General features: G+C 40.8%; 2 protein-coding genes across 2 annotated transcripts in view; both read left to right on the top strand.

Annotated features, from left to right (window-relative positions):
• The window catches only part of lats2 (large tumor suppressor kinase 2), a 29,971-nt gene extending 20,564 nt beyond the window's left edge, over positions 1-9,407 (top strand). The window contains exons 4-9 of the mRNA XM_078262501.1: positions 147-1,723; positions 2,869-3,096; positions 3,251-3,605; positions 4,088-4,270; positions 4,690-4,796; positions 5,154-9,407. Of these exons, the coding sequence (XP_078118627.1) occupies positions 147-1,723; positions 2,869-3,096; positions 3,251-3,605; positions 4,088-4,270; positions 4,690-4,796; positions 5,154-5,708 (3,005 nt within the window). The 3' untranslated portion in view covers positions 5,709-9,407. The remainder of the gene's footprint in view (positions 1-146; positions 1,724-2,868; positions 3,097-3,250; positions 3,606-4,087; positions 4,271-4,689; positions 4,797-5,153) is intronic.
• A 1,309-nt stretch (positions 9,408-10,716) lies between these two features.
• Positions 10,717-22,549, top strand: part of xpo4 (exportin 4) — a 63,435-nt gene continuing 51,602 nt past the window's right edge. Inside the window, exons 1-6 of the mRNA XM_078262491.1 lie at positions 10,717-10,809; positions 15,298-15,403; positions 16,792-16,933; positions 17,876-18,014; positions 21,496-21,612; positions 21,717-21,870. Of these exons, the coding sequence (XP_078118617.1) occupies positions 10,717-10,809; positions 15,298-15,403; positions 16,792-16,933; positions 17,876-18,014; positions 21,496-21,612; positions 21,717-21,870 (751 nt within the window). The remainder of the gene's footprint in view (positions 10,810-15,297; positions 15,404-16,791; positions 16,934-17,875; positions 18,015-21,495; positions 21,613-21,716; positions 21,871-22,549) is intronic.

The raw sequence follows: 22,549 nt of genomic DNA, 5'->3' as shown, positions 1-22,549 counted from the left end.
ATGGCTAGTAGATTTTATAGCTCTGCACATCTCTTCACTACATATATTTACTGTATGTGCTTATTGATCTAGTTACTTACCGGAAGTTTGTTCGAATTGCTATTGTTACTTTATATATTGAGTGATCATATTCCTTCTCCTTTCAGGAAAAGCTGGCATGCCAAACTCAATGGACCACCGACCTGCATTAGAGGCTCCAGGCGAGGCTGGTGTCATGCCTCAGTACCACCAGATGGGGGCTCCCATGTACGAGGGGGCAGGCGGATACGGCCCTGAGGGTGAGATGCCCAGACCCTACATGAGCGCTCCCCCCGTAATGAACTACATGATGCCTCCATCTGGTGGGACACAGGGCCCTGCTATGGGAAACCCGATGGGGCGACCTCCCAGTATGGGCACCTATCCACAAGTGATGGCCACCCAAAGCAACCCAGCCAACACCATGTACCCTCCAGGGGCCCAGCAGAAGGGCTACCCTGGCGGTATGGAGCAGCACGGGCCCATGATGAGCTACAACGTCCCTGGCCAGCCTCTGCAGCTCCAGTCTCAGCCACCAGGGGGCCCTGTCCCCAGCCCCCACTATGACTACGGCCACGCCAGGCCGCACATGATGGAGCCTGCTGGCTATGGAGTTAAGAGGACCGCCTCCTTCCAGAACAAGATGGCACCACCCCCCATGGCGCCCCCAGACAACTATGTCAACATGCAGGGGAAAGGGGCCATGGGCCAGAATGGTCCAGGAGGGGGAGGATACCCTGCTAACCTGTACCTGTCCTCTCATTCCCACCCACGCCAGGCCAGCCCCACCTCCCACCAGGTCCACATGATGTCCCGTTCCCCAGGTGGGGTGGCAGCCATGGGCCCTGACTTCTCCGATATGCCCCAGGGATTGATGACACCATCCAGAGCTAGCCTCAACCTGGACCTGTATGAGCACCACTGGGCAGGGCCTCCAGGTCCTGAAGGTGCTCCTCAAGCCAGGCAACCCCAGCCCCAGGGCCCATTCAGGGGGGAGGTGCGTGTCCCCAGCAGAACCAACTCCTTCAACAGTCGCTCTGCGGGGCCCAATGGTGTCCGGCCTGCGATGACTGCGCCCCCCACAGCTGGCAAACAGGACTCCTCCTTGGGCCCTCCGAACACCATCACGGCCGTTACATCCCCGCCCATCCAACAGCCGGTCAAGAGTATCCGTGTGATGAGGCCAGAACCTAAGACGGCTGTGGGACCATGTCACCCCAGCTGGATGACTGCTCAGGCCCAGGACGCAGCGGAGCCTCTGACCTACATGCCAGAGGAGACCTATACTCTTGAGCCTGCTCCGGAGCCACGCTGCCCACCGCCACCTTACCCCAAAAACCTGCTCATGTCTGGGCCAGAGGAAGGAGCCGGAGTCATGTGTGGAGCTCAAGACCTCAGCAGCCCTGCTGCCAGAAGCACACGTGGTGACAGTGGAGGGAGCGGAAAGGCCGAGGAGAGACAGCAGGTGAAAGAGAAGACGAAGATGGGCAAGGGAGAAAAAACGGTGAAAGACAAGAAGCAGATCCAGACGTCACCTGTTCCGGTGAGGAAGAATGGACGTGATGAAGAGAAGAGAGAGTCACGGATTAAGACCTACTCACCTTTTGCCTTCAAGTTCTACATGGAGCAGCACATAGAGAATGTGATGAAGACCCACCAGCAGAAACTGAACCGCAGGCTTCAGTTGGAACAAGAGATGTCCAAGGTAAGACCGCCCAGAAAGCAATGAGATTAAAGAGGCAATAAAGAAGTCTTGAAAATGAACTTGCAAGTCTTAGCAAGTGTCTTGAGCGCCCTACAGCAATGTATGAGACCCCTGCATGCTCTGAGTGATGATGCCCTGCATGTCCTGTAATTTGCATCACTTTTGCTATTGTATGGAGCTTTTTGAATAACCTCATTTAAGTGTTTGGCTTCACTGGAAAGCATCTTTAAATAGGAATTAAAGGAGCACACCAGTGATTTTCATGTTTTAGCCCATTAACTACAAATTGTGTTTATATTATCGCAGACCATTTTCCAAAGAACACCATAGGTGTTCAGACTTGTTTTAAAAATTCTGCACCCATTCATTAGTTTTAGTACATTTTAGTAAAATCTAAAAACATGCTTTAGATCCATTAAGGTAGAAAATAAATTAAAACGGAAGACATGGTTGGCATGTTTATTTTTGCATATGTAGTAATGACTATTTTGCAAGCAGTGACATTTTTCATTATAATAAAAAAAAAAGGACATGTTTTGCTTTTCAGCAGAGCAGACATCCATCAGTTCTCAGGCAACTAAGGAAAATGTACACAGATAAATGATGGCAGCACATTGTTCACTGTGAACATTATCCAGTCTCAAAGAATGCTTTGAGTCTCTGGAAGTCGATTTTCATAGTGTGGTGAAAGAAAATTAAACCAGTGGCTGTCTGGTAAAGTTGTTGTCTGTATAGGACATGAGAATGATAATTAGTTGTACGAGGCCGTGATGTCCAAGAGGTTGTCATCCAGAGACTTGTCCCTCAGGACTTTTGTTTGAGACAACAATATAGTTGTCTTGGAATGAGAAGTCAGTGAGTTCACACTTGTATTTGCATGAGCTTGTCCTGAGTCATGATTTTGGCCTCTGTCCTTTTGACCTGCTTTTAAGTGATTTAAAAGGCATTTTTAGAGAAAATACCACAGCCAGACCCAGACAGTTAGATAACAGAATTAGTTAAATTTGACAACAAAGGTCAGGGCGCCGGGTTCAGCTCATGGCACATTCCTAAGTCATTTAATAAAGATAAATAAACAATGTACATGTTTTTAAGGTGTTTATTCCCGTCACTATCTTTATGTAACCCCTGTCCTTTCTGCCCAGGCTGGCCTTTCGGAAGCAGAACAGGAGCAGATGAGGAAGATGCTGAACCAGAAAGAGTCCAACTACAACAGGCTACGCCGTGCCAAAATGGACAAGTCCATGTTTGTCAAAATCAAAACTTTGGGAATAGGTGCCTTTGGTGAAGTGTGTCTCACACGTAAAGTGGACACGGGTGCACTTTATGCCATGAAAACACTGCGCAAGAAAGATGTCCTTAACCGCAACCAGGTGAGTCAATAGATTTTTGTTCATATATGAAGAAGTCTTAAGTTTGGGCCCAAGAATTTGCACCAGTTACATAGACATTCACTACTTTTAATACAGTATTAATCCATTACTAATGAGGCACAGCCAGTAACTATAATGACTTCCGTTGGCGCAGGTGGCCCACGTGAAAGCAGAGCGTGACATCCTGGCGGAAGCAGACAACGAGTGGGTGGTGCGTCTCTACTACTCCTTCCAGGACCGTGACAGCCTCTACTTTGTCATGGATTACATCCCCGGAGGAGACATGATGAGCCTGCTTATCCGTATGGGCGTCTTCGCCGAACCTCTGGCACGCTTCTACGTGGCGGAGCTGACGCTGGCCATCGAGAGCGTCCACAGGATGGGCTTCATCCACCGCGACATCAAGCCCGACAACATCCTCATTGACCTGGACGGACACATCAAGCTGACGGACTTTGGTCTGTGCACGGGCTTCCGCTGGACGCACAACTCCAAGTACTACCAGAAAGGTGAGGCAGTATTTTAACATACACACATGAGTCACAACACATTTTTAGAAAGATTCTGGGAGGATTCAGTGGATTTTTTAAACATGAAACCTACGTAACAGTGTACTGTATAACCTAATGCAGAAATGAAAGTGATATCACAGTTTTTTTTCTTAGAACTTCTTACTTTCACTGTTTTCTAATAGAGAATCATATTTCAGATATATTTCATTTATTTACTCTAATCCTAGATCCTTGATTGTCTTGTTTTTAAAATCACGTTCTGTCAAAATAAGCTTGCAGGTTGCATTTTTACGCAAATTCATACTTGTCAGCTACCATGTCCAGCCAGTTTTCTTTTGCTGGTCATTAAGTGCTATGCTTCAAGGCACCACAGAAGTGCTGGCGTTAGCTCAGAGTGTTACCTTTCCCATCCAGCAAACCCAGACAGTGTGTTTATAGTGTGCAGTTTAACAACATTGTTCCCCTTCTTCTGCCTCCAGGGAGCCACGTCAGACAGGACAGCATGGAGCCCAGTGACTTCTGGGACGACGTGTCTAACTGCCGCTGCGGCGACCGGCTGATGACGCTTGAGCAGCGCGCCAACCGGCAGCACCAGCGCTGCCTGGCTCACTCCCTGGTGGGAACACCTAACTACATTGCACCGGAGGTGCTGCTACGCAAAGGTGGGTGAGACACACGATGGATAATTGCTGCAGATACAGCTGAACAGTGTCTGAAATAAAGTGTCTTCTGACTGCAGAAACTTTTTATTTGGGTTTGATTTTAGTTTATTTAACCACACAGATAAAATAGTTGCTGCTTTGACGTGAGCTTTCATTTGAGGGTATTTTGGTAATTGTAGCCTGATTTTTGTCCTACTGTTCAAAAATTGTGGAACTCTGTATAAAAAGGGCTACAGGTTGTACACTGTTGATCCAGCGTCAATGTGCACACCCTCACCCACTATTGTTTCAAATCAATGTGCTGAAGTACAGAGCCAACACAATATAAAATATGTGTCTGTACAAATACTTACAATACTGGATTAGTGCTGTATTTGCACTTACAGATTAATCTGAATCATTTGTGTCCTGTTGTGCAGGTTACACCCAGCTGTGTGACTGGTGGAGTGTGGGAGTGATCCTGTTTGAGATGCTGGTGGGACAGCCGCCCTTCCTGGCCCCCACACCTACCGAGACTCAGATTAAGGTCAGTGAAGAAGAAAAATATTCCCGCTTTGATTCAAAAAAATAAAATGATTGACCAATTAATGAATGAATGACAGCCTGTTGTCCCTGGATCAGTTCAGTCGCAGCAGGCCAGGCTTCTTTTTGGGCAGTTCCCAGGTATAAATGTGACTTCAGACATCATGTTTAGAGTTTTTGTAGTTTAATAATGGTAAGATTGTACAATATTCAGAAACTACTGTTTCCAAGGTCAAGAATGAACTTTCAATATCAATTGTAGGTGTGAATCCAACAGATTCTTAAAGTATACCATCTGTATATACATCTACACTGTAGCTAGCTGTGGTGACCTGATATATTGTGTCTCTCCCCTCCACAGGTCATCAACTGGGAGAGCACACTGCAGGTGCCTGCCCAGGTCAAACTGAGCCCCGAGGCCGTCGACATCATTGGTCGTCTCTGCTGCTCCGCGGAGGATCGCCTGGGTGCCAACGGGGCCGGCGAGATCAAGGCTCACCCCTTCTTCGCCCAGATGGATTTCTCCAGCAATCTGCGGCAGCAACCGGCACCCTACCGACCCAAGATCGCCCACCCGATGGACACGTCCAACTTTGACCCCGTGGAGGAGGAGGGTGGACCCGGGGCGTGGCGGGACAGCGGGGACAGCACTCGGGCCTTGGACACGCTCTGCTCCCCGCACGGGAAGCACCCGGAGCACGCTTTCTACGAGTTCACCTTCCGCAGATTCTTCGACGACAACGGCTGCCCTTTCCGCTACCCTAAACCGCTTGAGGCCAGCGAGGTGTCGCCAAGCCTGGGCCCAGAAGAGGAGGACGAACAAGAAGAAGAAGAGGAGGAGGAGGAGGAGGAGGAGGAGGAAGATGAAGAGGAGGAGGGAGAGCAGGGGGAGGGATGTGAGCCGGTGTACGTGTAGAGCAGCAGACTGACAGGCTTCCTGGGCGGCGTGCGTCTATTATTACCAGGTTTTAATGCTCATCATTCAGCTCATGACCCTCCCACCTACCACTGCTCTTCTTCTGTGTATGCGTCTGTGTGTAGAGGTGTGCATGCCACACAGGTGTGTATGTGTGTGTTTAAGCATATCTGGCATGTGTGATTGTTAAGTTGCAGGAGCAGGATTGATGAACATCGCCACCTTGTGGAATCTATAGTGCGTCCACAATGACTTCAAATACAAAACTCCCCTGATCCGGGACCAAGAAACAACATTTTGTACGTGACTGACTGCATCAAGGGTGAAGCGGTTAGAAGAGCAAGACTCAGAAACTGTACAGGTTGAAAGAAGAAAATTATTGGGAATGTACGGCTTCTACTTCGAGGACTACTTCTGGTTCTTCCAGCGGTTTCTTGTCCCATTCCTTCCACCCTTGGGTCTTACGGACGACTGAAACATCTCTGTGATCTTCTGACACCGGAGCTACGTCCTGTTCTACCCGAGCTGCTTTACACTCGAATATCAGACACAGCAATGATGAGTGAAACCAGTTTACTCATTGATCGCGGGGGTGGGGGGGACCTCTTTCACAGCTGCTGCAAAATAAGCTACAAAAACACATTGCATGCATGTGCACACACTCAGCGCACGCATATTCAGTACAGCTCGAGGTAAAGGGTGAAAAAAAGCAGTCTCTGCAGGTAGATTTCAGTGTCCATATTTCAAGACGTTGGCTCAGACTAAGACAAACAAATCCTCCCAGGTTCCTCTAACACACAGAGAGAAACAGTTTAGCAGCCCTCTTGTTGCGTGAGAGAAAATGTGTCCCTTTTGGCAGCATTCAGTTTTCAAATTTCTGCATTTGTAGCAGATAAACTTGCTTTATCTGCTTTACTAAAATGTAAAACAAATTAGCCACATATTTTTGGTTGCTCCATCTATCCTATATATCCACAGCTGCCTCATTTTGTGCCAACTGTAATTCAGTGTAATATGTTGTTCTTAAGATGGAGCCTTATCCTTCTTCCCTCAGAGTTTGCTGTTACAAATGTCCTTGCGTTTATAAAATGCTTCCTGTTACTGATCCTCTATTCTAACTGACCATTTCAAAAGAAAAAAAATCTTCCACCTACACTAAGAGCTCGTGTAGAGTTCCGGACGAGGCTCTAAAAATCAAGTCCGATTCTGTTTTAGCCGGATCAAAGACTGAACCACTGTAATGTTTATAGAGCCTGACATGCAGTGAATTTCTGCTCGTAAATTACAGGAAGAATCCCCCTGCTTTGTTTTAAGGAAAGAACTGATGAATAGAATGACACCTTATTTAAGAAAGTTAAGAGAAATCAGAGCAGGGCCGGGACAAGCCTGGACCCGACGGGTCAGATGGTGCTGAGTTGGTTTCTGACTGAGAAACAAAGCTCACACAAATGAGAACACATTCACCAAGATGCACAATTTTACAGCTATTTTGCAAAGATGCGTTGCATTGTAACTTAAACAGCCTCCTCTTATCTTCTGGAGGCTGCCATGAAAACACAAAGCAACATGTTCTTACACTAGCAAACGTGATAGTACTATGTGCAATACAAAAATACATTATATATAGTTTTTTAAACACTTATTATCCTTTTTGAACGTTTTAGTACTGAAATGTACAAATATATTGGTTTATATATATATTTCCTCTTCAGTTACAACATGCTGCTTATTATTGTTTAATATTATTTACATTAATATTATAATTGTTATTACATGTGTGCCTGTTTTTCTTTTGTTGTGGCTTAAAGAAGTGTTGGCATTGTTGCCAACTGTGCTTGGGTTTTGAAAGTAATGAGCCGTGTGCCTTTCTAATTGAATGTTGGGAGTGTGTGTCGCCTCTCGATGACGGAGGAGACGACAGTGATGATGACGACGATCAGTGTTTGCAGAACGACGATGGTAGACTCTGCAGCTCCTGCAGACGGGCTGGTCCTGAATGCAGGAGAGGAGCGTGTAAAGGATTCTGGTTCAGAAAGAGATGGAACAGAGTAGATAAAGGTTAGAGAAAGAGGAGGAGCGTGGCAGGTTGGCTTCAGGAAATGTAATTTGAAAAAAAGAATGACTAGCTTTCTCTATTTTACAAAACCGCAAATGGTTATACTTCAACAAAGAGTTAGTGTTTGGTACATTGCCTTTATTTATCCGAAAGGACCACAAGTTTGAGTGTTTTTTTTTTAAACTTTTACTACAGACCTGTGCCATGTTCTGTATTGACACTATCATCCAGTACTTTCTTGCTTATTGACAATCAGTAAACAGTAAACTGCTCTCTCTGTGTCAAACTGAACTGTTTGGTCGATTAACACTAAACTGTTCCAACAGTATTCTGAATTTGACTTTAATGACTGGGAATGTTAAAGAAGTCAGAACCTTTTTTTAAAGAGATTTTTCTAATTCATAAACGATGATGGAAAATGTGAGGATCAGATTTGTTACAGAAGATTTTGTTTTTTATTTTTGCCTTACGATGTATTGAAAGTTTGTTTTTCTGTAAATGTGCCTTGTGTTCTAAAGTGAGCAGCACAATCTTAAAAGATTGCCTTCTTATTATCATCAACATCTTCTTCAGACCTCTTAACTGTTATTATATTTTATCTGTGGAAGTTTTTTCAGATTCATACTGGCTTTGTTTACATGCACCAACAATCTTCTTATTCTAGTCAATAACGTTAAGTAAATAGAATTAAATAAGGCAGTTGATTTGAGGGAAAGTGGGCAGAACAATAAATTACTTAATAAATTAGATGGCATTTTTCTTTAACTCAATGTATCTCTGGCTGCAACATATTTTAGGAAAGGGAAACAGGGCTTTCACCACTGTACAATGGTGCAACTCGGGTCATTTGTAAATTTCACATCACAGACTGACACATGCAATGACGATACGAAAGTACCTATTTTTTTTGCTGTTTGTCATGACTGTTTAACAGTGACTTAAACTGGACTAAAGCCATGTAAACATAGCCAGTGTTGCCCGTGAGCTTCCCAGATAAACCGCAGTCTTCCACAGAGCAGCACCACTGGATCCATTATGGGTGAAGTGCCTTGCTCAAGGGCACCATCATTGAGATTAAGGCAGACAGGTGTTGCTCTTCCTCTCAGCTGGTCCAGATGTCCACTTCCATTTTCATAAACCTCTCGTTGCCAATCTACGTCGACCAGGACGGACTGCTTTGTGAAAAATAGCTTTATAACGAGAGCCGCAGCTCTCCGCAGAGTGTGTGAGGTGTTTCCTGGATGTGTTTTCTGTTTCTAAGGTTAGAGAGTGATGACTGACAATCTTTGACTGACTTGATATCTGATTTCTTCACGAGACTTACTTGTGTATCCTTTTCATTTTGTATTTTTTACTCTAAGGAGCCTCTTGTTGCCTTTGACACTCCTTAATGTATGATACAATTCTGTTACTCTTAAATTGATATTTATACAGATATAGATATTTTTTTGTATCTTTTTTTCCCCTTTTTAAATTCCCCTTGTGCTAATGTTCAAAAACCCATGTCTACGCAGTATTATACATGATGTAATGGGGACAGCTATCTCTTTTTTTACATTTATGTATGAACTGAGAATTTGTAAAAATGCTTTCACAGTCCTTGTGTGTAAAATGTATGTATAAATTAAATTAACCAACTTGGACTTGTGCTTTATTTCAGTGCATTAATGTGTGAATGGAAGGTGATATATTAACTGTAATATACAACGAAGGATTTCATTTCTGTTATCTCTTGAAATTTTTTTATTTATCTGCCTTTAAAAGATAAAGAGAAATTATAGTGAGGGTACAGTGATGATAAATAAGTACTTATAATACTAAGTCTAAGACATGTTACTTTTCCTGATGGAAATGTGAACTCGAAAGGCAGTAAATCTTTTACATGAAAGAACTGTTATATACAATAGTAGTAGTTTATACCTATGCGTCATCTTTCTATGAACTCGTGTATGTCAAATCCTAATCTGTAAAGGATAGCTGTCATAAGTGGTGGAGTAAAAAGTGCAAATGCTTTAGTATAAGGTAGTATTAAAAAAAAATTAAGAACCTCAAAATTATTAGTATGTACAGTTAAGTACTTGGGAGTAAATGCAAAGTTACTTTCCACTACTGCTCTGTACATCATTTTGTTGTACTTGTCTGACATAACTACTTTTTTTTACCTTTTGAAGTGTTGATTTGCCATAAAAGTTTGCTCAATACATTATTCTTATTTTACACTCAGCTGGGGTTACCTATTTCCACTGGTGGAAGAAGTACCAAGATCTTTTACGTAAGTAAAAGTAGCAGTACCACAGTGTTTGTTACAAGTACAAATCCTACATTCAAATTCCTAGTTATGTAAAAGTATTTGCATCAACATATAATGTAAGTACCAAAAGTAAAAGCACTTAGTCCTATTATGCAGAAAGGAACATTTAAGAATAATGATTATATCACTTGATTATAGCCTAATTTTTAAGGCATTAATGTGCTCATCACTTTAAAGGTGGAGCTGATGTATAGCCTAATCCATATTAATTCATCATAATTTATTAGTTTATATTTTGTATTCATAATCGGAATCTGCAAATTAACTAATGCCAAATAAATGTAGTGAAGTCAAAAGTACAACATCTGCTTTCAAAATTAAATTAGTGGAGTAGAAGTATAAATAAGCATACAATAGAAAAACTCAAGTAAAGTACAAGTACCTGAAAATTGTAGGCTATATGTAGCCTACAGTTGAGTAAACGCAATAGTTACTTTTTATATAACTTTCTACTGTCTATACTGTTTTATCGTCATATTTTTGCTAAATATATAGGACTTAAATATTAAAAATTCTGGACTTGAGTTTGACAGTAAATATTTCTTCTTTTCTGAATAACATAAGCCGCTGCCTCCACGTTGAACCCTGAACCCTAAAGAGAACCCTGCCGGGTAGGGCTGTAATCCCACAATGCAGAGCGCATGGCGCGTCATTGGAGAGGGACGACGATGATGGCGGCGGTTGGTGCACCAGAAGTGATCACACAGCTGGAAAGCGCTGCCAAAGTTTTAATGGTGAGAAATTCAACGTTGTTTCGTAGCCACGAAGGGGCGGGCGGGACATATATGTTACCTCTGTGTCGGGTGGAGTTCGGCGTTTGGGGACGCCCGCGGTTATTCCCGGTTTTTGTTGTTAAATGTGTTCAGTTTTTCGGAGAAACGGTGTGGTGTATGTGTGTGAGCGATGCATGGCGCCTTCCCTACCTTGCCTGTCTCCATCCCGCAAAAAAAATCCCAACATTCCCACTCGTCTTCCCTTTCCTCCTTCCTCTCATAAACCACCTCCATCCTAAAATATCCCCCCCGGCTTTGGACGCTTTCCAACGCGGCTCCAGAAACTACTGAAAAAACTGCAGTTTGTTAAGTTTTTTTTTTTTTTCACTCTGTGGAGGCAGCTGGAGCATCCCGGTGCTGTTGATTCACTCGGTCTGTAGCTTTAGCTTCTCCTGTAACGTTACCTCCTAAAACACTCATTTCCATCCAGTGTTTGCCTCGTTTTCCTCCTCTTTCAACTCCCTCCAGCCTCCCATTGGAGTAAATGACTGAATACAGCAGCTAAGAGCAAGTGGCTAACCATGTGCATGTCATGACATGAGTCTGTGTATTGGATACATAAGCTAGCTAGAGCTTCTTCTTGCTTTCTGCCATTTTGCTTCTTCTTGTGGTTTTAACTGTATCGTTGCTCCGTTTTTTTTTTCCCAATTATTTTTTAATATGATCCTGCTTGAAATCGCCACACAAGTAACTGCAAGTGCATTGCCTTCACATGTTAGTGAGCAGGTGTCTTGTGAAGGGATGGTAAGCAATGTCTGGCATTGTTTTGGGTGTAATGAATCAACACGTATATATTTCAGTGTCCAGAGTAAGCAGGATAAGTTGCATCATATTTTACCATTCAGTACAAGGCTCTTGATTTAATATTTCTGTGAATTTAACTGTTTTTTCAGTTGAACAGGACAATGCCGTGGTTATCAGTCGGACATTATATTGTGGCTGTATACTGCATATATAAAGCAACAATGACCAACAACATATGTCTATTCATGTCAAGTGTTCTGTAGATTGTAAAGAAATAAAATAGGGCAAAGGAATACATATTGAATGGGTAAATTAGTATATTGCTTTGTATAGGCTACATGAAGTGGGTGGTTATGTACAGTTTATGTCATGCCATGCTTTCATTTAGAACAGTAAACAGACAGTTTCACCTGAACTCCTTTAGAAGGTGTCCTACATCACTTTTTTATGGACACCCTGCAGCCAATCAGAATCGAGTATTCACCCAGACCATGGTATAAGTCTATTTAAACAGCGTGCAGGATTTTTAGATGGATGATACATACATGTTAAAGCACAACTTGTTAAAGCATACGTTTTACAATTCAGTACAAGGCTCCTGGTTTTAAATAAACTGTGAACTTAACTATTTATTTAAAGTCAGTTGAACAGGACAATACTGCGGATGTCAGTCTGACATTATATTTGTTTGAGGTTGATTTAATTGCATGATCAATTTTGGATTTTTATCATCTACTATGCTGCTGAGAAGCCACTTGAAAGGGCTCAAGGCTAAACTCTTCTTTCATTCTGAATCTCATCCCAGATGTGCTGATTATTTTTGGCATTTTATTCCTTTTATTGGACAGATAATATAGAGACAGGAATGAAACGAGTGGAGAGAGGGAGGATGAAAGTGTACTTTTAATCAATACTTTGAAATTAGAAATGTCCAGTACAGTACCTTTTTTAATATTGCTCCACTGTAGGGTTAACTGTTTACATAAGATTTGTGATGAATAATAATCATCACTACCATGGATGTAATGGTATGAATATAAAGTGGGTATAGGCAAATATAAGAACAGCTACAGTCTAAGTTTAGAAAAATGACATCAATTTACTGTAATGCAGCATGTAAAACCATGAAAAGACGGCACTTTATGCCATATTAGGATATCCAAAATCTAAGACAATATCTAATCTTATATCACGATATCGATATAACATTGATATATTGCATAGCCCTAATATATAGTTTTTAATATTAGTATTTGGTCGATAAATCATTGTAATACATCCAATCAAATTGTGAATTGGTACACGCCTGAAATTAATACTTTTTAGTATTACTAAAATAATAAAAGTATTACTATGTCAGATTTCTCTCTTTTTTTACATAGCCCATTGCGTTAACATCAGCTAACCTGTATGTGATTTCCCATACCTACACAGATCGCCCTGTTGAATGTGATACTAACTCCCCGTTTAGTCTACATTTTTGTTATTGATTGTCTGGCATTATTTTAGGGATTGTGAACCTTTTGTGTCTCCATTCACCAGGGCTGTGACAATAAGTTGTATCTTTTTGTACCATTCAGTACAAGGCTCTTAATGGTGAATAGAACATCTTATTCAAAATTAGTAGTCATTATATTAAGAGGTCTTTCTTAAAATGTAGTTGACCCTCATGGTATAATGCAATACAGTTCAACAGCATAATACATTACATCACCTCTGCAACAGTTTGACAAAAACTGAATATTATAATTTGTGTGTGTGTGTGTGTGAGAGTGAGTGAGTGCGCGCGCACATGTATGCGCTCAGTTGAAAAGGTTTTTCTTTCCTCTGCGGTCTTCAGAGCTGCTTTTACTGCAATTATGGACTGGCAACTTTCCTGCTGAGCTGTATCACAGTTGTGTGTGTGAGTCATATTTTGAGCTGTTATCATGGAGGGTTTTCTGTTATTTACTGTCTTGTACTTCTTCTGTAAAGTATGACTACAGTATTATACCAGGGCGTGTGATTGTAATACTTAAGGCTGTACCGAATAGTTTGAATCTTTGAAACTTCATTCATATTGTTGACAGTTGAATTCTAAATCAACATTTGAATGCCACGTAGCTTTTTTTTTTTTTTTTTTCTTTTTTTTTTTGCTTGCGTCTTCTGTATTAGCCTTTCAAAAACAGCATGCTTGCTCTTCTGCTTGCCGGACACAGAGGGAGGCACATACCTGTATTAACGCGGCGGTCTAGCAGCAATCTAACAGCAACATGAATTACATTTATATCCACATTAACAAAAAATCTGTTATACACTATTATAGTAAATTACTTAAAACGTTACAAAAAGATCATATTGAAATAATAAAAAAAAGACCATTCAAATTGAGGATTTTTTTAAATTTGTTTTTAGGGTGATGACGTCATCAAATATGACGACAGACATTCAAAACTTAATTCGAAAACCTCAGTAGAAGCTTCAGATTAAACAAAAAAAGCTTTGTACAGGCCTAGTAATATTCCTCTTTTAGTTTTGGTTTTATAATGAGCGCTGAATGTTTACTCTACAGTCTTAGTGATTGCTATACATACGGTTTCTAATCTTAGCAAACCACTTATAGTGACTCCTTTCTTGGGGGGGGGGGGGTGCAGACTTGTCCAGCTGCATTATTGGCTGCCAATTAGCCAATTGGGGCTCATATTTTCATGTTGATACAGCAGCAATTTGAAAATGAAGGCTCTCGTCTGGATTTCTTAACTTTGACAAAATGAGTAAAAAATAAATGTCAGTTTTTGTTTTTTAAATATGACTACTGCTAGTAGAAAGTATTTTTGAATTTCATATGACATGCCATGTTGTTCCTCTAAAGGCATTATGCACAGCACATCAGGAACATTTCCAAACACCTTGTATGCATTCCATGGCAGCTACAATACAAGCAGAGGCTAATGTTACAGAGCTAAACCTGTGTTTTGTGAAAATGACCAATCTGAGTTTTCTGTTGCATGACTAAAACAACCATTAAACGTACACGTTCCACCAAAATAAGTTCCTTCCGAGCCTATTTTGCAGCGGCACTGCGGCTTTTCTCCAGTGCTTAGCACCGCCCAACACGATTGTGATTGGTTTAAAGAAATGTCATTAAACCAGAGCATGTTTTCCTCCCATCCCCGAATGCTATGTGGAGTAGCCAGACCCTCTTGACCCCCCCTTTGGAGGAGGGTCTGGCAAAGCGAGACTGTGTAACGGGTGATCAGTCTGTTTTGAGGCGGCGTGAGAGTCCCGTTCAGTAAACAGGAAACATCACTGCCTCTATCGCTGCCACAAGAAAGTTTTAAAACACTATGAGGGTAAAAAACAAAACACTGCCCAGCAGTTTGTGTAACAGCTGACTGTTTCCTGCAACAACCACTGCCGCAAAACTCTGCGGCGATCGCTTTTGTTGGTCTGAACGTGCCCCGAGTCCTGATTACCCCACCTCCCCCCACGGCTGCCGCCACTGAAGTTTTGAAGATTCGCTGTTGATTAGTACCGAAGCGCCGAAGCACAAAAAGTGGTATTCAGGACCGTCCTATTAAAAAAAGTGTATTCCTGCAAACCAAATCTTTGAAATCACAAACATAAACATGAATTAGATGTTCTCTGAAGTAAGAAGACAGAACACAGTAGAAATAAACTAAGTCTTGTCTATAAATGTTATTTCTTTGTGTGTTTGTTTTACAGGCACCGCCCTCCATGGTCAGCACAGAACAGAGACAGCATGCTGAACACATATTCCTCTCCTTCAGGAAATCCAAATCCCCTTTTGCCATCTGCAAACACATCTTAGGTAACTATTGACATAATAATTAAGACTGCACAGCTTAATTTTAACCTATATGATTTTTTTTTTTAATTAACATGAATTATTTTTATAGAATTCAAAACGGGGAAGGTGTTTGCATTTAACTACTCATTTCAGTCAATCCAATCTGATGTTATGATGACAGACCTGCCATTAATGTCATGAACCCCCATACAGTCAGAATATACAGTAGTTCTCATTTATTTTGTCCACCATGTTTATCTCAGTGAGGGTAGACTAAATATTAGAAACACCTCTTTGTAATGCAGTACAATTCAACAGCAGCACAAACTACAGGCTATCCTCCAGAATGACTATACAGTTAAATCAACACCTTTTAAAAAACAATTTAAAGAAAAACATTATAACCTCAATGAAGGGTGGATTTATTACAGTGCTGTTTGTATTAGACTGTATTAAACCCAATAAACTGTCAAACTGAGTCCATGTTACTCTAGCTTGATTTTGAACATGTGCCACAAAGGAAGATGTGTGTTTCAAAAAAAGACCATCTCTGCTTTTGTTTGAACAATACAGTCTATTAATCTAATCTATTACAAATCATGAAACTTGTGTAAGGAAGGATGGGAATTTTGTTTGGAATTGTTATTGACATTTACGATATATAGCTTATAGCTGTTAAAAGCACCAGAAATAACACCAGGAAATCTGCAATAACATACTATAAGACATCAGTTTCAGTTTAAAAAGCTTGCTTTTTTATGTTAACTGGGACAGCACTTGTGTTTAAACAACTAGTTGATTAAGAATTCCCAACTCTAAACTCAACAATATTTCTGCAAAGCGTGAAAATGGCTTTATTGTATTGTATGACTTTAATTTGGGGTTTCAAACAGTTTTCACATTATATACATAACATACATAGCAAGAAATGGCTTACAAAGCAGACATTTTTTTTCCAGCACTTAAAGCTTTAGTGCGTAACTTTGATATTAATGAACATCCGTTACATTGAAGCCATTGCCAAATGAGTTGCTACAAAGCTAATTAAGACTATGAGCTCCACACAACTCTCTCTGTATTTCTCAGTATGACTATGTTCAGAAGATGCTGTTGTCCGGTGATTTTCCCGCGCAGAAACTCGAGTGAAGATAATGACCTCTTCTGAAGAGTCCCTCATGTTTTTGTAATCCTCCGTGTCCTCCTTGGCTACTAGCAACTGCGTGGAGGAGGGGGGTTTGTGCGCGATCACGGAAGGCTTGTATCATGTGGACGCGCTGCCAGTTTTGTTGTCATTACTTAGAATTCCTCATGGGGGCGACATAAACTACGTACTTTAGCTTTAACCCACTTCTCTTTTTCTCCTTTCTTTGTATTTCTCCTCTTGCACCTTCTTTTTTTCCCCTCTCCAGAGACCAGTAAGGTGGACTATGTGCTGTTCCAGGCAGCCACGGCCATCATGGAGGCGGTGGTGCGGGAGTGGATCCTGCTGGAGAAGACGAGCATCGAGTCGCTCCGGGCGTTTCTCCTCACCTACGTCTTACAGAGACCCAAGTAAGAAAGATGGAAACGGGCATAATTAAACCTGTCCGTGTCTTGCAGGTCTCTTATTATTAGACCTCCATTGGTGACGCACAGAAAATTGAGTAATTCAAGAGCCTTTAAAGCTTCTGAACACCCACACGTGTTTTCAGTTATTCTGGCTGATTAGACTCTTTTCAGGTTGAATGTGGGCCGGAGCTTTGATGGGAACTTATTAGGTCACAATTCTTTCTACCAATAAGGGTGACAAAGGTGTCTTTTGTTCCGCCCTAACAGGTGCAACAACAACTATACAGTAGAAAGGTCTATTTGACGAGCTAAATAATATAAAAAATATAAGCATGTACTGTACAAGCAGTAGCTTATTTGTTTGTGCAAGTACCGTAATATTAATGCCATTTGAAATTGGGATTCTCCAAATAACAAGATTCCCGAAATGCTTTACAGTCCTTTTCTTTAAAAAAAAAAAAAAAACTATTTTAACTAATAGGTTTTTATGCCCAAAATGAATTGGACAGATGGCCTGCAAGTCCTCAGACGTGGAAAGTCTAGGCTGATGTTCATAGTCGGCTGTTTCTTCTTGTGTATTACACTGGTAAAATCAGCAGAGAAGAAGAGCACAGACTAATTTTATATGAACAAGTTACAGAAACTCTGACCTGTTGCAGTGACAGGTTACCAAAACTCTGTTCAACAAACAAGCTAGAAGGATTTCTGTTTACTCTTGTTTGAGTTGAGAGTGTGATTTAAAAAAAAAAAAAAAAAAAATTAAGTTAAACTTTCCATTTGATACAGGCCAAAGAAAATAAGCTGCAGCTGTGATTGCACCCTCAGACTCACAGACAACATTTCACTTTCACTTTGTTTTCCCTGCAGTTCTCAGTCCCTGCTTGTGGTCAGTGTTCAGTTAATCTCATATGTGTTTCTTCCAACCGCCTCCCTGTTTCTCTCCAGTCTCCAGAAGTATGTCCGTGAGCAGATCCTTCTGGCGGTGGCGGTCATCGTGAAGAGGGGCTCACTAGACAAAAGTATCAACTGCAAAAGCATCTTTCACGAGGTCGGACAGCTCATCAGCAGTGGGAACACCACAGTGGTGAGACAGATGTGCAGATGTATCGTGCATAATGTATTTGAATTGATTAAATGTCGGTTACAATGAACAAATAATCGATCATTGTTCAAGTAATTTTAGTTAAAGTGCTCATATTATGCTTATTTTTTCACGTTTAATTTTCAAAAAACACCATATTTTTGTTTTACTGCACATTGCTGCAGCTCCTCTTTGTGTGTTGAGCTCACTGTTTTAGCTACAGAGTGAGACATCTCACTTCTATTCCATCTTTGTTGGGAGTCGCACATGTGCAGTAGCTAGGTAAGGACTGCTAGCTAATCAGAAGCAGACTATGAGGGAGTGCCATGCTAGCAGCTAGGCGAGCATTATAATGTGTGTTACAAAGTGACGCTCGTTCGTCACGGAAGTAAAGGCTGGACTACAATAGAGCAGTTTGGAGCAGTTTGTGAACAGTGTTTTCTCTGGAAGATGCTAAGTCCCTTTGGGGTGGACTTTGGGCTTTTTCACTTTGTAAACCTATAACGTGCACAAAAAAGATATAGAACACAATAAATGAAAGGGGAAAAAGCATAATATGAGCACTTTAGTTTATTGTCCCCGTGGGAAAATTAGGTTGCAGCAGAAGGCATTTTTGACAAGAAAACAAGACAAAAATGACTGTAATTTATAGACATCACTATACATAACATAGACCAGGGCACTCATGCATTATCATAGTGCAGCGATTTAGAAGATCATGGGATGTTTTTTTGTTTTCATCCACATTAATGACACATTAAATCATCAAAATTTCTTCCACTATGTCAAAGCCCTTTCGGTATGTGTTGGTGACTTTTAGGCAGCTTTACAAAATGTGATTTAGGCTGAAAATGAAACAATTTAAGAAGTAAATACATTTTACTTATGGACTAACCCAAACAGAGCACAGAAGTATATAATTTATGACACTATGCATCAGTTTCAGAGAACCATCTCGGCCTCTACCAGCGGTGGAGAGTAACAAAACACATTTATACAAGTACTGTTCTTAGATACTATTTTGAGGTACTTGTATTTCCATTTTCTGCTACTTAATACTTCTTCTCCAATACAATTCAGAGGGAAATATTCTACTTTTTTACTACACTGGTCTAATTGAATACCTGTCCATAGTCCATGTTTGCCGTTTTGAGGTTGGCTTTCAAAACAAAGACTGTACTAGTACGTGTTCTAATCTTTTCTCTGTTCAGTCCTGTTCTTATAGTCTCAGAATACATAAACGGACTCAAAACAGTTACCCAAAATACAGATGAATGGTAGAACTTGAGTGTATTTAAAACATGAGATGAACAGTTTGATCATATTTATTATATTTGTGACCGACCTCCTGCATGGGATCTGATTACAAAAAATGGCACAATGGCCGTACTGGGGAAAGAAAACTCCAGGCGTGTTCCAAGGTTATAATCGTTAACGAAAACGAATGAAATAACGAAAACTAGATGGGGAAAAAACATTGTCGTTAACTGAAATAAAAATAAAAACGAGGCATTACAAAAAAACGATAACTAAACTAAAACTGTAATGTCTGTTTGCAAAACTAACTAAAATAAAATTATCGAGTAAATGTCCTTAGTTTTCGTCTTTGTCAATGTCTTTCATAGAGCAAATAACATTATATCTTTCCGACCATGACATTTCCCGTAGACATGTATAGTTTCCGACTGGGAACCCAGAAATCCCGACATTCCACGTCAAATTGAACACAACGTAGTCCATGCCCCTCGCCTCGTCGCCTGGCATCATAGCGGTACCAAAAGTCTGAAGAAAGCGGCAGTCCTATTTGATTATGACTGTGTCAGATAAAAGTGCCTTGCAGTGGAAGGTGGTAAAATATATGGACAATTTATTACAGGGAAAAATCCCACGAATTTGAAAGTACATTTGAGAAACGCGCACAAGCTAGGAGGCTAACCTAGCTTACCTTAACAAGGTAAAGGAGAACGCAAAGCCCCCTTTCCCCGAAACAGAAGCTAACCCCGGTAACGTTACGGGCATAGATGTATGGATACAGGGCCAGGCAGCATGACGGAGACAACAGCAGGACAGAGAACACTTTCGCCACTTTACTGTGTTCATGTCTTCTTTAGTCTGTTGGCTATTTAGGTTTTTTCCTGGAACACGTCACTTACACATTTTGCACTTACTGCGTCTTGTGTAGACTGTTTACATATTTATGACCATATGTAGGCTACATTTTATGTACTGGTGTTATTGTTCAATACATTGTGAGTACATATTTCTAAAATTGTATGATGTTTTTGTTGAGTTATTATTACACGATACTTTTTGAATCCCCCGACAAATAACCCATATTACAAAAAAAGACTAAAACTAATAAAAACTAAACTAAAACTAAGCATTTTCGAAAAATAAAAACTAAAACTATATTAACCTTGGCGTGTTCCTTCAGAAGAAAGTTTAATATGGAGTGTCTTGTTTTCTTTGCTCATGCACTAAGATCGATTTTGTGTGCACATTCTGCATTTTCATTCTAAAATATTTGTGGTGCTGTGATGTACTGTGAAGGACTCTGCATACTGGTGAAACATTGTATGTATTATAAAAGCAAATTGGGCATCTCCTCTTAATCCAGTAGATGGCACTATTTCATTTGTTTCCTTAACTAAACCCCAAAGTAGAAAAGGACAACTGTGTCCCAGTGGAGGGCTGAAAGCAACTGACATGCACTAAACCAGACAGGAGGAAGTGATCAGTGAAGTTTAATCTAATGTAGTGTTTGTTTGGAATGAAATCCCACAACTGTTGATCTCCTAAACTACATTCAGAGTAGTTGTATTTGACTAGCTGTATTTGAGAACGGATTTTGTCCTGAAATAGCCGAGATGAGAGAGCCTTTTTACCAGTAATCATTTAACCATGAATAGGTTATAAGAGTTGTGCACCAGAATGGAAATATGTCCATTCTGTGTCCCATTTCCTTACCACATGCCAACGGTACACAACATATTCTAGTATACGTTTGCAGTTGCAGTGCAACGAAAATCAATGTACTTTACTATTTTGTAGGCTATTATGCAACATGTACACTGACAGAAGTCAGTTTCACTGTGGCTCCGGAACATCACGTCCAAGTAATCCTCACAAAGGAGAAAACAAAATGTTGTTCCAAGAGATTTCATACTTGTTTTTGTTTTCTTAGACTTTTTTTTTCTTCACTGAGCTGTCTCACCACAAACCACAACTTGCTTAAATGTTTTGCAGCTGCTCCTTTTCCTTTGTGTGCTGCAGTGTGGAGCAGTATTGTACATCAACAGCACTATGAAAATTCAAGTTGAATGCTGACTTTTTTTCAGTAGACTTTTATTTTCTTGTTTTCCAGTGTGATGCACACGTACCTAACTTTTCGGTCTTGACTGATGGCTGTTGCTCAAGTTTGACCACAGTATAACTCTTTGTGTAACATTTGTCTTGTGTGATCACACAACCCTCTCTGCTGCAGCAAACACTGGCCTGCTCCATCCTGACCGCTCTGCTCAGTGAGTTCTCCAGCTCCAGTAAGACCAGCAGCATTGGCCTCAGCATGGAGTTTCACGGCAGCTGCAAGCGTCTGTTCCAGGTGTGTTCCCTACTTCACCTCCTGTTCTGTGTTTTCAGGTGCTCTTAATGCTTTCAGCTTTTATTACTCAATTCATTCTTCTTCCATATCTCCCTCGCTTCCAGGAGGAGGGCCTGCATCAGATCTTCATGTTGACCATGGAGGTGCTGCAGGAGTTCAGCCGCAGAGAAAACCTAAACGCCCAGATGTCCTCTGTCTTCCAGCGTTACCTCGCTCTGGCCAACCAGGTCCTCTGCTGGAACTTCCTGCCACCCAATCATATCCTTTCTTTGTCAGAGGCTAACGTGGACTCTTACACCTGGAAAGGTCAGGATAAAAAAAAAAGTCACAATTTCTAGATCTTTACTCATGATTGGATACATTCTGCGAAAAAGTATGGTGAGAAAAAAACAGGTCAGTCCGAGTTACCTACATAACCCCACATAAAGTACAGTTTATGGCTTTTCATTTAAAACAGTGTTTTACAGAGTAATTACGCCTAGTTGGGCACAGAATAACATCTTAAAACTCCCAGTGGTCTTTTTTGGTGGTTTTAGCCATCGACTTTTATTGGTTTGAGATTTTATTCAACAATTTAACTGCTGAAATCTGGCATCATGACACTTAATTTGCCAACAGAATTAATTTATATAAAAAAAAAATCATGATAGTTTTCAATATTTTATCCAAACATTATCTAAACAACTTTTTTGGAAGTTAATAAAAAGTGAACATTGAAATTATTAAGTTCAGATTTTGTAGACCTACTTCACTGTTTAACTTTGACTTTGTTGGAGAGTAAGTCAAAGTGTAATGTAATTATAAATTATAGCAAACATTTTCCTACTTACAAATAATTGAGATGATATAACTGAAATGCAGATTTGTGATTTGATAACTGCACCATTTGCATTGCTTACCCCAATGGACCTAATAAAACCACACTGGCTTGTAAAGT

The sequence above is a fragment of the Sander vitreus genome, chromosome 11, assembly GCF_031162955.1.
Source record: "Sander vitreus isolate 19-12246 chromosome 11, sanVit1, whole genome shotgun sequence".
Taxonomy (NCBI): domain Eukaryota; kingdom Metazoa; phylum Chordata; class Actinopteri; order Perciformes; family Percidae; genus Sander; species Sander vitreus.
This window is presented reverse-complemented; position numbering and strand designations above follow the sequence as displayed.